Source organism: Arabidopsis thaliana, chromosome 5 (genome assembly GCF_000001735.4).
Source record: "Arabidopsis thaliana chromosome 5, partial sequence".
Classification (NCBI taxonomy): Eukaryota; Viridiplantae; Streptophyta; class Magnoliopsida; order Brassicales; family Brassicaceae; genus Arabidopsis; species Arabidopsis thaliana.
This window is the reverse complement of record NC_003076.8, coordinates 20069409-20084770: the sequence shown is the minus strand read 5'-3', so window position 1 is coordinate 20084770 and position 15362 is coordinate 20069409. Positions and strand designations below refer to the sequence as shown.

General features: G+C 34.6%; 4 protein-coding genes and 1 non-coding gene across 8 annotated transcripts; 2 read left to right on the top strand and 3 right to left on the bottom strand.

Annotated features, from left to right (window-relative positions):
* Window positions 1-1728: 1728 nt before the first annotated feature.
* PFD3 (prefoldin 3) lies at window positions 1729-4171 on the bottom strand. Of its 2 annotated transcripts, NM_001036968.2 has the most exons (7): window positions 3897-4157; window positions 3673-3730; window positions 3519-3590; window positions 2804-2923; window positions 2614-2715; window positions 2276-2404; window positions 1850-2034 (listed from the first exon to the last, which is right to left on the bottom strand). In NM_001036968.2, exons 1-6 carry the CDS (start codon window positions 4040-4042, stop codon window positions 2315-2317), a joined length of 588 nt encoding a protein of 195 aa, NP_001032045.1. In that variant the 5' UTR covers window positions 4043-4157; the 3' UTR covers window positions 1850-2034; window positions 2276-2314. The 2 variants fall into 2 exon arrangements, with proteins under 2 accessions (NP_199762.1, NP_001032045.1); NM_124328.3 differs by having other exon boundaries at window positions 1729-2404; window positions 3897-4171.
* Window positions 4172-4441: 270 nt separating this feature from the next.
* AT5G49500 (Signal recognition particle, SRP54 subunit protein) lies at window positions 4442-7467 on the top strand (the record flags this gene model as incomplete). 2 transcript variants are annotated; one of them, NM_001344848.1, is made up of 9 exons in its annotated part: window positions 4442-4795; window positions 4893-4992; window positions 5086-5240; window positions 5778-5928; window positions 6012-6160; window positions 6271-6371; window positions 6441-6598; window positions 6689-6803; window positions 6887-7467. In NM_001344848.1, 7 exons carry the CDS (start codon window positions 5116-5118, stop codon window positions 7213-7215), a joined length of 1128 nt encoding a protein of 375 aa, NP_001332231.1. In that variant the 3' UTR covers window positions 7216-7467. The 2 variants fall into 2 exon arrangements, with proteins under 2 accessions (NP_001332231.1, NP_199761.1); NM_124327.2 differs by having other exon boundaries at window positions 4565-4795; window positions 4893-4997; window positions 6887-7426.
* Window positions 7468-8585: 1118 nt separating this feature from the next.
* On the bottom strand, window positions 8586-9443 carry AGL83 (AGAMOUS-like 83; the record flags this gene model as incomplete). Its single annotated transcript, NM_124326.1, has 1 exon — window positions 8586-9443. One exon carries the CDS (start codon window positions 9441-9443, stop codon window positions 8586-8588), a length of 858 nt encoding a protein of 285 aa, NP_199760.1.
* A 1947-nt stretch (window positions 9444-11390) lies between these two features.
* On the top strand, window positions 11391-12244 carry AT5G00605. 2 transcript variants are annotated; one of them, NR_144195.1, is made up of 2 exons: window positions 11391-11655; window positions 11874-12244. It is a non-coding gene; the product is annotated as an uncharacterized misc_RNA (transcript). The 2 variants fall into 2 exon arrangements; NR_144196.1 differs by having other exon boundaries at window positions 11391-11574; window positions 11874-11893.
* Window positions 12245-13088: 844 nt separating this feature from the next.
* On the bottom strand, window positions 13089-14282 carry CP1 (Ca2+-binding protein 1). The gene has a single exon (NM_124325.3). It carries the CDS (start codon window positions 13957-13959, stop codon window positions 13477-13479), a length of 483 nt encoding a protein of 160 aa, NP_199759.1. The 5' UTR covers window positions 13960-14282; the 3' UTR covers window positions 13089-13476.
* Between the last annotated feature and the right edge of the window lie 1080 nt (window positions 14283-15362).

The window sequence follows — 15362 nt, the reverse complement described above, 5'->3', positions numbered from 1 at the left end:
CTAAATGATATACTAGTAGTGTCATTGGTTATATAGATAATAATAATAATAATAATACAATGTAGATCTCTTATCGACTATTGTGATTTGCAGATTAAACAAAAAATGAAGAATAAAGGTCAAGATTCGTTCTGAGTAAAATGCAGGAGGGCGGGAAAACAACCTGTTGACTTAGAAAATCAATTTTTCTTATAAAAACAATTGTCAAGTGAGAACATCTACCGATGATTGCGGCTCGCAAAGTTTTTTATACTTTTTAGAAACCAAAATTTCAATTTAATAGTTTTAATTTGTCCCAAGAAGATTACAAGAAGAAAAGAAAAGGTCAAAGTCAACAGATGAGTATGGTTGATTTGATTAAAATGGGAATAATAATATTTGTAACGCAAAACCCTAAAACGCGTTATTTTGGGCACAAAGAGACAAAACCACTTTAATAAGTCTGAGAGGGGACAGACAGCTTTGCTTCTCCAAAATCCCCCTCTTTTTCCGTGTACGCTTCTCTCTTCTCTCACACTACTATTTTGAGATTACGATATTTATCTACAATCTCTATTTCCAAATTCTAATAATACAAATTTTTAAAATATTCTGCGCCATTTTTATCTTTCTATGTTTATTATGAAACATACGGAATATATCGTTATTCCAAATCAAATAACCGATTTTCTTCATAGCATTGTTAGATCTCTATCTTGATTGTACGGATTGAATAGGTTTGGTTTATCTACTAATTTTACTATAGTGAAGTGAGTCATTGACAAGATTAACATAATCAATGCTTTATGCGATCGAATAATGTTTGATATATTTGACTCTTAACAATTACGAATGATGTTATCATCTCGATCTTATGTAATAGCTACATATTTGATTGTAAACATTTATGAAAGTATCGTATGTATAAGTCTATAAGAAAGTCAACTTGAGTCAATTCAAATCATAACTACGTCTAATGCATCCAACGTTGAATAAAATAGGGAAAACACCCCAAAATTTACGAATTCTTTGAATTGTAATGAGGGGTTGAAATTTCATGTCCGTATATACATCAAAGTTGTTAGACCCAAAAAATGGTCTTTTGTGGGAGAGCTATAAATGCATTTACATGTCATTATCAACATATATACTATCACCTAAATCTTCATGGTCCATGTATTCCCAAACTATTTTATTGTAACCAACCACTAATATACATCAATGTCGAGATCGTATATAATCATGAAGAAGTGTTTTTCCGGAAATTAGATGTACAATGTATCAAGTTAGTGTCATAGATATTAGATAATTTCAAAATAATGGTGTAAAGAGTGGTTTAAAAAATATTGGTGCAAAGAGTGGTTTAAAAGAGGCCAAATATGAAGGAAATGTTTGGAGGAAAAATAAGGAAATAAAATTGATAAACAAATAAAAAGTTGTCAAAAAAGAAGAAGAAGTGAAAGTCAATAAGTGAAATATGGACCATCATTAATTGAGAGGTTCATTTTCTATGGCAGTGGAAGCAGAATCCGTTGATGAATGCCCTATTTTTGTTTGCTCTCTCGTACTAATATTCTTTATCAAAACGATCATAAATAATACTCTCAACTTGTTAAAGGGAATTACACAGAACATGATACCCAAATTGATGCCTAAAATAACCTATACCCAAAGTATTTGAATATGGCAAAGATCATGACCAAATCATCAAATAAGAGTTTGTTTTAATAATGGTTGGTTAAATCCTCCCAAAAGATTTACTATAAAACGTCGTATCAGTGACAAGAAAAGATGTTATATTCAGAAAATGAATCTCATTCCTTTAAATGCATATGCACAAATGAGAAAAGCTGATAAAAAGGTTCGATTTGATCACGTTTTGTTTCCCATTTCCACTTTTTGCTAACCAAAAGTATAAGCCGTCACCAATATTGAACATAAAAATTTCGGAGAAAATGACACAACTTGACTTTTAGTAATTTCTCATCCTTTTACTTCTAGAATCATATCTTCTGAACACTTGGAAGTTGGGACATTAGTCAAGACCACCAGATTCTGCAAATAGTTTGATATATCTCTAACATCCCTTACAAAAGTAATACTTCAATAGCGGGGAACACAAGCTGATCTCAAAACTCCACAGGTATGTAGCGAAAAACGGAAGGCAAGCGATGATAACAATGCTAATGTTCTATTCATAGGTTTGTCGCAGCAACACAAATTTCATAAAGATAGCAAAGATTAAGAGTTACAAACAACCTGATTGAGGCAAAAGGTGTCCAAATAATCATATTACCTCGTTTAAGCCCACACGATTATAATTTGGATCTCTAGTTCATGAATCTGCAACAGCAATAGCAGTAGGGGTAACTTGTTTAACCCTCCTTTGATGAACATCCCAGTTATAAACACGTGCAATAGTTACCTGTCGATCACCAAAAAGTCCTAGTCAGAGACTACTCTTTACTCAATCTTTGTATGTATCTACAATACAGGTTGCCTAAATTGCAATTTTGGGTTTTTGATAATTAACAGTTATGTTAAAGTAAGATCAGGCCCCTACTTATATGTAACTTCTCACGAATTAGGGGCTAACTCAAATGAAATGAGATAAATTTACAAGTATCTCTGTACCTGAGTAACTGTGACTTGATCCCTCAAGAACTGTAAATCAGCTACAAGAACCTCCAGGCTGGCTTTAGCATTTTCCAGATTGTTTTTCAGAAGAGCTGAAGCCTGTTGGAACAACAAAGATTATAAGAACTTATTCTATGGTCCCGGAGATTTAAAATAGCGAATAGAATATGTTTTTAGGGTAATGGACCTCTTCACAGGAATATTCCAGCATGACATTAGCTCCCAACCACAAACACACTGAGTCTGTGTCTTCAATGCAGGCCCGTGAATATATTCCTTCAGACACCTCAAAATCAGCTAAGAGCGCCTGCATTGTAAGAAGAATTCCATGTGAGAAAATAATGATGAAGAACACAAGAATCAACAGTAAGTCTAAAAACCAAAGACACTTTCATATAGGAAAGACAAAACATCGTGCCCACTACAATCTCTGTGTCAGCGATTCACTGATTCTTCCAGTGAAGCAAGAACTCAACATGTTCTGCTGTCACCATCAAACACCACTTAACACTAATTTAAGGGGCCATAGGAATAAATAAGAACTCTGATTAGTGATTTCGACATTGTCTTTTCAACCAATCAATCTCGATCTTCAAAAACAGACTTTCAAATGCAAGTAGGCTTATGAGATTCTAAGGAAATGTTGCAAGTAAGACTGACTCGCGCAGAAGAGAAAAGAAAATATCTTCACATGAACACAAAAGCTTGCATTCAAAGATTGGTAAGAAATCAAAGCACAACAAAGTTCAACATTATGGAATAAAAACTCTGGATTCTGGATTCAAAAGTTTAAATAACAATGTTTCTACATTTATATATACTCACAATCCATCTCAAAAACAGTAGCAAGACACTGATCATAACATCAAAGCTAAACAAAATGAAAATGAACAACGACGAACCTCACCAGTACCCTTCTTTGCTTCCAAAGTAGCAACAACCTCTAAACACTTTTCAATATCTGGGATTTTAGCCTACACATTTACCAACACTAGTGAGATATCATCAAGTAGAGATAACTTAAAAGCATCATACATAAACTAGAAACAAGTGAACCTGAAGATCCCTTTGTTGAGCAAGAAGCTTCATCTCAACAACTTTATATTGCTGAAGCCTAAAACCATAGAAAGAGAAACCATAAAGGATTAATCACAAGTAATGATTTTGGATTCAATTGATTATAAATCCGTAGGAGATCTGGGATTTGAGCTTAAGAAGAACACACTCAGATAAATGAGTAGACTTTCAGAGTGAAAATGAGAACTAGAAAGAGGAGAAACCTTTCTTGGTGAAAGGCGAGAGCAGAGTTAGGATCGAGACCAGACTGAGAGAGATAAGTCTCCACATCTTGGATGAATTTGGCGGCAGGGATCCCTCTTCTCTCAGTCAAATCACTACCGCTTCCACTCGGAGAAGACGACGACATCTTCGAATCGGAATCTCAGTTCCCGATTTGGGGATTTAGGGTTTTAAAAGCTTCGACTTGGTTTTGTATGTTTTTCGAATCTGACGACTCCGACACGGCGTCCGTAGTCGGAATTAGAGTAGTGTAACGCCGTCGTTTTTTAAGAAGGGGATAAAAAGGCCTCGCAGGCCCATTACTATTGAAGACGGACGCGGTTTTGTAAATTAATTAGGCCGGTTCCGTATTCACGATGAATTTTTTTGAAAATTGTACCATTGGTTTAGCACTTATTTGGTTCTAATTCAATTCAGTAGGGGAACAACTTACTATTGGGCCTATGGAGCTATGTTAAGCCCATCGTTTTGATCCTAACCGGTTTATAATTTTTTAGAATATAGAAATGAATCTAAGATACTCAATGTTTGACCCCCAAAAAAAAAAAAAGATACTCAGCTTCTCCCGTCTCGCTAGATCTTCCAAAATCCGACAACAGATATATAGATCAACCTAATTTGAGGTAGAAGAATACAGAGAGCAGCGAAAATGGTGTTGGCGGAGCTTGGAGGTCGGATTATGAGCGCCATACAGAAGATGAACAATGTGACAATAATCGATGAAAAGGCTCTGAATGATTGCTTGAACGAGATCACTCGTGCTCTGCTCCAGTCCGATGTTTCTTTCCCCCTTGTGAAGGAGATGCAGACCAATATTAAGAAAATCGTCAACCTTGAGGATCTAGCAGCCGGCCATAACAAGCGTCGTATCATTGAGCAGGTCTTAGGCTTTACCGCAGATTCTGCATGTCTAATTTCGATTAAATAGGTTTACGTTTTTTTTTTTTTGTGATTAAGTTCTTATGATTCTCTTTCAGGCGATCTTCAGTGAACTCTGTAAGATGTTGGATCCAGGAAAGTCTGCATTTGCTCCCAAAAAGGCCAAACCTAGTGTAGTTATGTTCGTCGGATTACAAGGTGAGGTATCTGATCTCTCTGTAAGATGCTATGCTTTTGTGTAGTTGTAAATTCATTGTTAAAATCGTCCAAAACTTTTTGACTGTGTGTTAGGTGCTGGAAAAACCACAACTTGTACCAAGTATGCTTATTATCATCAGAAGAAAAGGGTACAAACCAGCTCTAGTGTGTGCGGATACTTTCAGGGCAGGTGCTTTTGATCAGCTGAAACAGAATGCCACCAAATCTAAGATCCCCTATTATGGAAGGTACTGACATCAACCCTTTTTGCAGTGTTAAAAAATCTTATATCTTAGTTATTAGCTTTCTTCCTGCGTGCTTGGAAGACCTTTGGTGCTTGCATTTCCAAATATATTAGCTCACGTACAAAAGTGATGTAATTTTATTTTTGACGGTAGAGCCATGGTACACCATTTATGAAATTGTTTGGTTTACACTCGAGGACTACGCCACTACGGTTACTGAATATATCCCTCTCCAGTTACCTTTAAATCCCTTTTGCCAGTTTTTTCTTTGCGCTCTTTTTTCGGTATTCATTTTACAGTGCCACTGTAACAAGGGATCTCACGTCTTTTTCATAGATTTGTACAGTATACATAAATGGATATTTTGAGGTCTTGTGTTATCTTCTGTTTCTATTTTGCAATTTGTCAATTTGGTTTTACTTCAATGTCAATAACATGACGAAATATATATAAAATAAAAAACTCTTATGGATTGAAACCATTAGCCAGGGCATACTGTGATAGCAGAATGTGCTAATACTGATTTGTGATTCTTTGCAGTTACACAGGATCCGATCCTGTGAAAATTGCTGTTGAGGGAGTTGATAGGTTCAAGAAAGAAAATTGTGATCTTATTATTGTTGACACCAGTGGTCGCCATAAACAACAAGCTTCTCTCTTTGAAGAAATGCGTCAAATTTCTGAAGCAACGGTTTTACTCTCTTATCTTAAAGTCTTCTGTTCTTGTTCCTTAATTATGTTGGAGGCGCTAATTGCTGCCTTTTCACTTTACAGAAACCAGATCTTGTTATATTTGTTATGGATAGCAGTATTGGTCAAACTGCGTTTGAACAAGCTCGAGCATTTAAACAAACTGTTGCTGTGGGAGCTGTAATTATTACTAAGATGGATGGTCATGCCAAGGGTGGTGGGACTCTTAGCGCGTAAGTATCTTGTAGCTGCTGAGTTGTCATGTACTCGAAATGGTGATATGAAAATCATGCAAGCTTTTCCAATTGGGCAAGTGGATCTCATCTATTTTCCATCTTGTTAGTGTTGCAGCTACAAAAAGTCCTGTCATATTCATTGGAACAGGAGAGCATATGGATGAGTTTGAAGTTTTTGATGCTAAACCGTTTGTCAGCCGTCTCTTAGGTAAATATCATGGCATTGACTGATTGTGAGGAGTTGACTCAGAATCTTGATAATGTATATGTACAATAGGAAATGGTGATATGTCTGGATTCGTGAATAAACTACAAGAGGTGGTACCTAAAGATCAACAGCCTGAACTTCTGGAAATGCTCTCTCATGGTAAATTTACATTGAGAATTATGTACGACCAGTTCCAGAACATGCTGAACATGGGCCCACTTAAGGAGGTCAGAATCTCTGGTCAAATATTAGTAAGCTAAAGAGCACAACGTGATGCTGATAAGACAAAAATATGAAAATACGGTGTTGGTTTGTAGGTTTTCTCCATGCTACCTGGAATGCGTGCTGAAATGATGCCAGAGGGACATGAGAAAGAAAGCCAGGCGAAGATAAAGCGATACATGACAATGATGGACTCTATGACTAATGAAGGTGAGAGCAATATCTTCTTTGGAGAAAGTTTCTCTGTAAAAGTAATAGTAGTTTTGAGCAATAACTGATTGGTGGTTGTGCAGAACTGGACAGCTCAAATCCAAAGGTGTTTAACGAGTCAAGGATAATGCGGATAGCAAGAGGGTCAGGGAGGATTGTAAGAGAAGTGATGGAGATGTTGGAAGAGTACAAAAGGTTAACAACTATGTGGGGGAAGGTGAAAGGGCTTAAGAACCTAGAGAAAGGAAATATGAGCGCACTCTCAAAAAACAAGAACTCGCAGCAATTGAGTAAGGTCCTACCGGCTCAGATGCTAAAGCAGATTGGCGGCATGAGTGGTCTGCAGAGTCTCATGAAGCAGATGGGTTCAGGTAAAGACCTGATGGGAATGTTCGGTGGCCGAGACGAGTAGTTTCTTCCAGTCCAAAACTATAAACATAGCTACTAGAGATAATGAGTGTTGAGCGAGGACTGAAATATTATTATTTTTTTGGTAGACAGGACTGAAATATTATTGTAGTGGTGAAGTGTGATTGAGAGAAAATTTAGGACATGAAAATATGTGATTCTCCGTGTTAGTTAATCGAGTTTATGTATTTAACTAATCTGTAACTTTATAGTCTATTGGTTGGGTTATTATTGTCGTAGTAGTTTACCGTCCAAATTCAAATTTGGTATTATGTTGATGATAAACATAAAATCTAATTTTCATGTTTGCAACTAATTATAAGCATATCGAATATACACTAAGTATGGTCTGTGTTAGTATAATCGATGATCGAACCGCAATATATTGTTGACAAAATCATAAGCTTGAAACTTTTTCATTTAAAATAATTCGATGAATGTGAGAGTTATCCTTAGATATTTTTGGTATTTCTGAATTGTTAGTAATTAATTAAGGCAAAAATGATGTGGTGTATACAACTATACAAGTATATATATGGGTGCTAACTAATGGATACTTCCCTAATGTTGTGGTGTATACAACTATACAAGTATATATGGTGCAATCTCTTTGTAGTCACTCCAAGTTCAAAAATCTGAATCTCTCAAAGAATTCATGTCAAAAGATAGATGAGTTCGCTCTGTGCCAATGTTTAAAACATATATATTCTTGGTTCATTGTTTGTTTGGTAAGGTTGGAGCCAACGATCGACTACTATATGGAAAATGAAACTTGGTGCACTCTATTGGAGCCATGCTGCTTATACTGAATTTTAACTGAGAAAGGATTTATAGAATTCAGTGTAGGGCACATGCCCCACCCAAGACCAACGTGGTCCGCCACTGATCTTGACTCTTGAGTTCTATGTTGTAAAACGACATCACGTTGGGATTTGTGGTAAGAAACTAAAGCACCTCCAACGTATAGGATTTATATAGTGTCTAAAAACCAAAAAGTATTAATATTTTACTTTTATATCCAAAAAACAAAAATACTAACGTATAAGAATTATAGAAACGATTCTAAAGTTAGAAATTTCAGAGATTCTCTCTCATCTCTTTCTTTTCTTTTTTTTTTTTTTTTTTTTTTTTTAATTATATGAGTTTCTACTAAAAAAAACTACGGCTGCAGTTGGTGTAAGAACTCCAAATTGTGTTCAAAAGAAATAAATAGAAGTTTTGCTTCTTGCTCTCGTGAGAGAGCATATACACGAGAGCATATAACAAAGTAATGCTTAACATAATTCTTCTAGGAAAGACTAATTTAACTAAAGCATAATTGTAAATGTCCTTATTGCATAAGAATGCTCTTTTTCCTAATTCAATTAATCCAGGTCATATACTTCTTCTTCGTTTTGCATAAGAACTCGTGGCTTCATTTTCAATTCGAGTAACTGAAACTTGCCATTCCTTCTCAAACTTTTCTTCAATTTGTGATTTCTTCTTTTCTAGCATAATCAAAGGATTTGGTGAGATTCCAACAATCTCGTTGGAATTGGCAGGTAATTCATCAGGGACGCAACAAATTGTAGTAGTGTTGGAGTTAGGATTTAGGGTTTCATATTGAGTTCCGTGTTGTAAAACAACATCGCTCCTCTCATTCTTCTTCAAGTCCTTGTGATCGTTAACTAAAGCTTCCTCCCCACTCAATTCCTTGAGATTACTCAAGAGCGTTAACATAGAGTTGATAGCGTCACTAATCTCTTGAGGATTCTCCGATTTGTTGAGGCTCTCGTTGTTCCACCAAAACCCTAACCCTAGATTTGTACGAGACAAGCAAATAGCAACGTCCTCTCTCATCTCTTTGGTATCCTCCTGAAGAGGAACACAACGTTGCCCGGAGAGGAAAGAAGAGACAACGGCATCAACGGAGGAGTGACCGAAAGAGTAGAAGGAGATGTTGGATTCAGAAGTAGGAGGAGTCGCTAAGATAGCGATCTGTGCATCGGAGAGAAGACAAAGCTGAGAAGCTTTGCTAAAGAGACCTTCACGACGTTTGGTGCAAGTAACCCTAAGGTAATCGCTCTTCTGTATCGTCTCAATCGCAATCTTCCTCTTCGTACCTCCTTTTTTCACCATTCTGATTTTATCTATTTCACCACAGCGACGGTTTTTGTTTTTGCGTGGAGAAAGATAATTGACAAGTGAAAGCCATAATCTCTCAATCTCGTATAAATAAGGAACGAATCTCATAAAAATAAGAAAATATTGAATCTCATATAAATAAGGAAATATTGAATCTCATATGAATAAGGTAATATCGAATCTCAAATAAAAAAGGAAATATCGAAACCTCATCATCCACCTAAACTAGTTTCGACTATGTACCACAGCAAACCGATATCGTTCCAACAAAACCCAATTCTGAACCAAACCAATTTGATTTCAATCTCTAACGTACGGTTCACGTAACTACTAAATAGAGTAAACCATGCAACGTAATATTGTATGGGCTAAGTTCCAACTATCCACCAGAATCCTTCTTTTTATCCTTTATTATTTTCTTATATAAATAAATTAAAAATATTCGAGAATGACGAGTTGATTTTTTTTTAGAGGAATATATTCAAGAAGGAATTACCGCCAATACAGAAAAAAAGTAGAATGATATTTATGCAACGGTTATAAAATGAAATTAAGCCCAACCAAATAATCATGTAACTATACATCAAAACCTCTATGACAAGACCAACATTACTATGAGAGAGTAGAGACTATTGTTTTAAGAATAAGAAACATGACTTAGCTCTCAGCGATATGAAAAGACTAGAAAAGTTCACATACTGTTTTAGGACAAACCATAATGACTAGAAAAGTTCACATACTATGAGCTCAACGAAATGTTGATTTATCTTTTAAATTTTAATTTAAGATTTTTTTGTTGTCAAGGTTGGGGTTAAGGTATATGTGAATTAATTTATTAATGGATTGTAAAATAAAATTTGAATCAACTAAGGAATTGAAGGAGAACCCGATCGAGCATCCCTCTTTGGCCCAATGATTTCACCTACTCTCTTTTGCTCTTTCTTCCACAATAGTTTTTAACAATATGACTGGATTGGTTAATAGATTTAGCAAATCACGATTAAAAAAAAAAACTAAAGAGGTACCACATAGTTCTCAAGCGTAGTTTGCGCTACAAGACAAGCTCGACTCTATGTTTTTTAAATGAGTTTTATGATTTTTTTGTATAAGAGAAGGTCGTTTGAATTCATTAGAGCGCTAAAATTTTTATTATCTTCAAGTAATGCTTTTTTCCTGCAAATTGAACTTTATTATGTATGTAAATCTTTACAAAAAAGGTTTTTGAACCATATTGGCTGATTCCCTAAATCTGTTTAAAACTCACTAGTTGTGTAAATTGAAGTAATGCTTATCATAGTTATATTTCTTCGAAATGTATCCATGAAAAAAATAACTCCATGACACACAATAAAACCTCAATAAATTAGTATTGCTGGACATTGCATATTTATTATTTTATCAAAATATTAAATGAAATATAAAAATAATAATTATTTTTTACATAAATATTAGTATCAAAATTTGACTAATTATAAAATTTTACTGTGAGATTATAGGAAGATACAAGTGAGACAATTTGATCAATACAAGATTATAAACTAATTTTACAGTATCAACTTGTTAAATTTAATGTTAATAAATACAACTAATTTAACTGGTTGAATATATTAGAGTGATTTATTTAGTCCTCCACAAAATTTAAGAAAAAATATTATTACTCTATAATTCAATTTTCTTATCTATACATTTCCTCTATAAGTTCCACTATTTTACTCAAGAGGTTTCACGAATCATATCCCACAACAAAATCTTGCCGATAGAGCAAAAGTTGTCCAGATGCAATATCAACAAATCTAGACAAAATTAGGGGTCAAAATAACATAAAGTTGAGGTGAAAATTAACAATCTAATTCTAACTTTCACCAAAATTTATTCCAAAATTAAACTAATAATATCACCATGATACATCTTTAGCGTTAAAAGTTTATAGTAGTTTTTTAATGATAACTAGCAAGATGAAAGGTTAGAACAGACAAAGAAAAGACAGTAACTTCAAATATAATTTTTTGGGATTTAAATACAAATGTGGGATAAGTAATACATTTATGTGGTGGCGCCTGCGTTTGGGGTTGTATGAACATTAGAAATTCTTCGGCGGTGCACGAAACAAACCTCGCGTTTCAAGCATCTAATACTCACTGACTCAATCGCGATGAGACTAATGTGATTTACAATAACCATGCGGCTAATCCATTTGCAACTTCAGAAGATCTTCTTGGTCTCAAACCCTTAGTTGAAGGTTTGTTTCTTTATCCCGATCAGCGAAGATTTAGTGACAACTACGTATGGATCCGTGTCCAGGAAGAGAGATAAAAGATTGGTAATTATTTTTTATTGGTCGAGCTTAAAGGTTACTTTGATCATCTTCTAATTTCAAACCGTTCTTCAAAATTTTCAGTTGTGCTTTTGTAGTCTCGATCTCGATCTGGATTAGGTCAAATTGGATTCATCTTAAAGTCTGTTTATCAATTTTGGTTTCAAGATTCTGTGTATTTGGATGTTACAAGATAACTAAGGTTCTCTTTTGCGATTTTGCAGTTGGGGAGGAAACTTTGAACAACAAAGAAATTATTAAACAATAGAGGTTGTATGAACCAAATATTGAATTATGCATTTATGCTGTTCATGAAGTATGTATTTCCCAAATTCATCAACACCTATTGGATATATAGATTCGTTTGAACGGCGATCGGAAAATCCTAGCTCTATACAGAGAGAGCTTATCACAAAAATTTGGTCTTTTTGCAAAATATACGATTGTCTAGTAGTTTCGTGAAGATGTATCATCTTCGAGTTCGAAACTTCAGTATGGCTTAAGAGATCTCTTTTGTTTTCCAACAGAATAATAAAATTATTCAAAATTTGATGTAGCGGCCCATTTTTTCCTCATGTATGTGGTCTTATAAAATTCAGGGTCGACACTGGTCACGAGCTTAATTAACCCGCCAATAGTGATAATGGACTTTTGGCAGATAGGAATTCATACGGACATGACTTTGGTGGACCGGATAAAAAGCTTGGTTCAACATCCCCATTAACTAATATTGGTAATCGATCGACAAAAATTATGTATGAATATATGGCTTAGCTGAAAGTGTATGTTCTATATTGGATAAATCAAATGATTCTATCTTCAAGCAAAAAAGATAAACACAAAACACCAAAATACAAACACAACATGCGTTAACATATTCGGTCGAGTCAGATGATCAAATAGCACGATCCTTCCTTGCCCTTCACGCATGAATGCGGATACCAATAAATCTATTAGAATCGAGGAAGAACATCACTGGAAGCCATGGCAGACGTGTGAACTGTGAGAGAAAGAGACCATTACTAAGAAGTAGCCATATCTGGTCCAAACGGTTCAGATAGAAAAAATCTAAAGATTGAATTGTGAAAAGTGAGAGTAAGCAAAGGAAGTAGAACACAGTTAATGTGTTTTTCTGTCCTTTCTCTCTATACAACCAATGAGAAAGTATCATTGCCTTTTCACTTTCTTTTGTTTTATCAAACTAATGTTCCGGGATATGCCCATATAAGATAGAACCGTTTTCATCAAAAACTTTGATTCCTCTACATGTTCATCACAACACTAAACAAAGGAAGACCTACTCAAAGTACTTTTACGAATCAAAAAAAAAAAAAAAGTACTACAAACATGAAAGTTCTCTCCTTCGAATAGGCATTGGAAGAGTGGTTGCATTGAAAAGATACATGGTGCTAAATGCCAGTTAAGTGATTTATGGGGTTGATATATTTGGATTCAGAATAGAAGATGAAGAGGCATTTGTACTCTCTAGAATGTTTTCAATGTTTGGTATTAAAAACATAGTTTTCAATGATAGTGAAGAAAGATGTACAACTAGTTTTTGATTGCTCTGCTTAAAAACATAGTATCAACATCAAACAAGATATGTATCATTCGTTGGTGGGTTGGGCCCAAAAGACTTTTGAGAGCCGTTGCTGTAAATCACAAAATATATGAATAGTGTTCCAACATTAGTTTTCTCACATTTTTATAACAACATAAAACAAAATCTGGGTGGACACAAATACACTTCTGCAAACAAACAAACAAAACTGAGAAACAAAATAAAGTTGGAAAATGTGCGGTGTCAAAAAAAACGAACTTTTTTTTTCAACACCCAAAGATCTTAAGCAGACCGTCGAACGAAACGCCGTCGTTTAAATCACCACCGGCTAATCGAATCATAGATTTGATTTCATCGTCGGTTACAGCTAAACCAGCCGAATCCATATAACTCTTCAGATCTCCGTAACTCAGTCTCCCATCTCCGTCTTTATCCATCACCTTAAACACATCTTTCATCAATCCATCGTCTCCTCCGTTACCAGATCTAGAAAACGGCGTCGTTTCTAGAACTTTCTCGAATTCATCGAACTCAACGAATCCGTCTTTGTTCGCGTCCGCTACTGATATCATCGTTCCGATCATCGTCTCGTCGTTGTTTTCACCGGAAGGGATTCCGGCGTAGAATGCACGGAGATCGTCGCTGCTGATTTTACCGTCGTGATCTGTGTCGATGATTTCGAAAGCTGGTCGGAAATTTGGATTCGCGGTGGTGGTTATCGGAATCGCGATTCTACCAGAAGGACACATCTCTCTCTCTCTGAGTTTGAAATTTGAAAAATGGCTTTTGAGATTGTGAAGGAAGCTTTAAGAGATTTTAGAGAAGACGTGTGGGAGCGTAAGGTTTATATAAGGCCAGGGATGAGAGGTGGCTCAAAAGTCAAATGTTTGACTATATTATCTCTAAAGCTTGCTTTGAAAGATTGGTTACTTCTTTACTTATTTTTCTCCCAATTATTATTTTTTTGTTGTTATTTATTTCATCATTTTGGTCAAAATTTGGTTGTTATTATAATTTATACTGTTTTTGTTCCTCAGATTTTTTAATGTTAAGCTATAAATAGACCATTTTCTTAAACTAATTATTTCTCTATATTAATTCAACAGATTCAAAGATTCTTAATTGATAGTTTTTGAAATTTAGAACTATAATTAGTAGCGTACAAAAGTGTTATTTTGACATGTTTTACATTAATTAAGAAAACTATATAAATTTCTATTATATCCTTTATACATACACTAAAAAGCTTTATCTTTTAATTATTAAGTTAAAGTAATAGGGATGAAAAGAAAAAAAGAAAAGAGATTTAGTTTTAAAAACTGCATCGAAAATACAAAATGATATTTTTTGTGACACAAAACTTAAGTATTAAAACGGCACTTTTGTGAAATGAATTAGTATTATTTGATAAAATTCAAAACATTGAAAAATAAATCTTATAGAACAAGAAATTTATATTTTAAAAAATCTCTCTTTTAGGAAGGAAATAGTGAGTACTATTTTAGAGAGGACTCCATCACAAATATATCACATTTATTAAGAGGGGGGAAAATACGAGTTTTTAATATTAAAAAAAAACAAAAAGGGTCGGTTACGAATAAATAACATTAATGGAAGTGAAATTTGTGGTAAGATATTTGGAGTCGGAAGTACGTACGTAGTGCATGACATCACCAAAGTAGTGACTGGTATCTGATTCGTTGAGAAAGTTGATTTTGTCTTTTCATGTTAGGATCAACTAAAGGTCTATCTTGCGAGCAATAGGATCCGCAAATTTTTAAATGGACCCATTTTCTAACAATTTTAGTCTTTTAGTAGGAAGGTATCTTCGTTTTCATCACAAGAATCATTTTCATGGTGGAATAATATTTTGTGGATGGAGAACAAAACTGCAATTTGCTTCATTTTTTATTTCACGTATCCAATATTAGTGTGGTCTACGGTTACCACACGTACGATAATTTGTTTTCTTGTAAGGTCAAACATTTGTAAAAAAGCCAAATTTTCGGATATAAATGTTAATTGTTAGGTAAGTATTATATTAGCCACCATGCAAAAGAGGCAAGTCGTCGATAAGAAACATAAGAAAATCGTTTCTGATCGTCAGGATCAGTAACGTATACGATCAGATATTTTTGTAATATTTTACAAA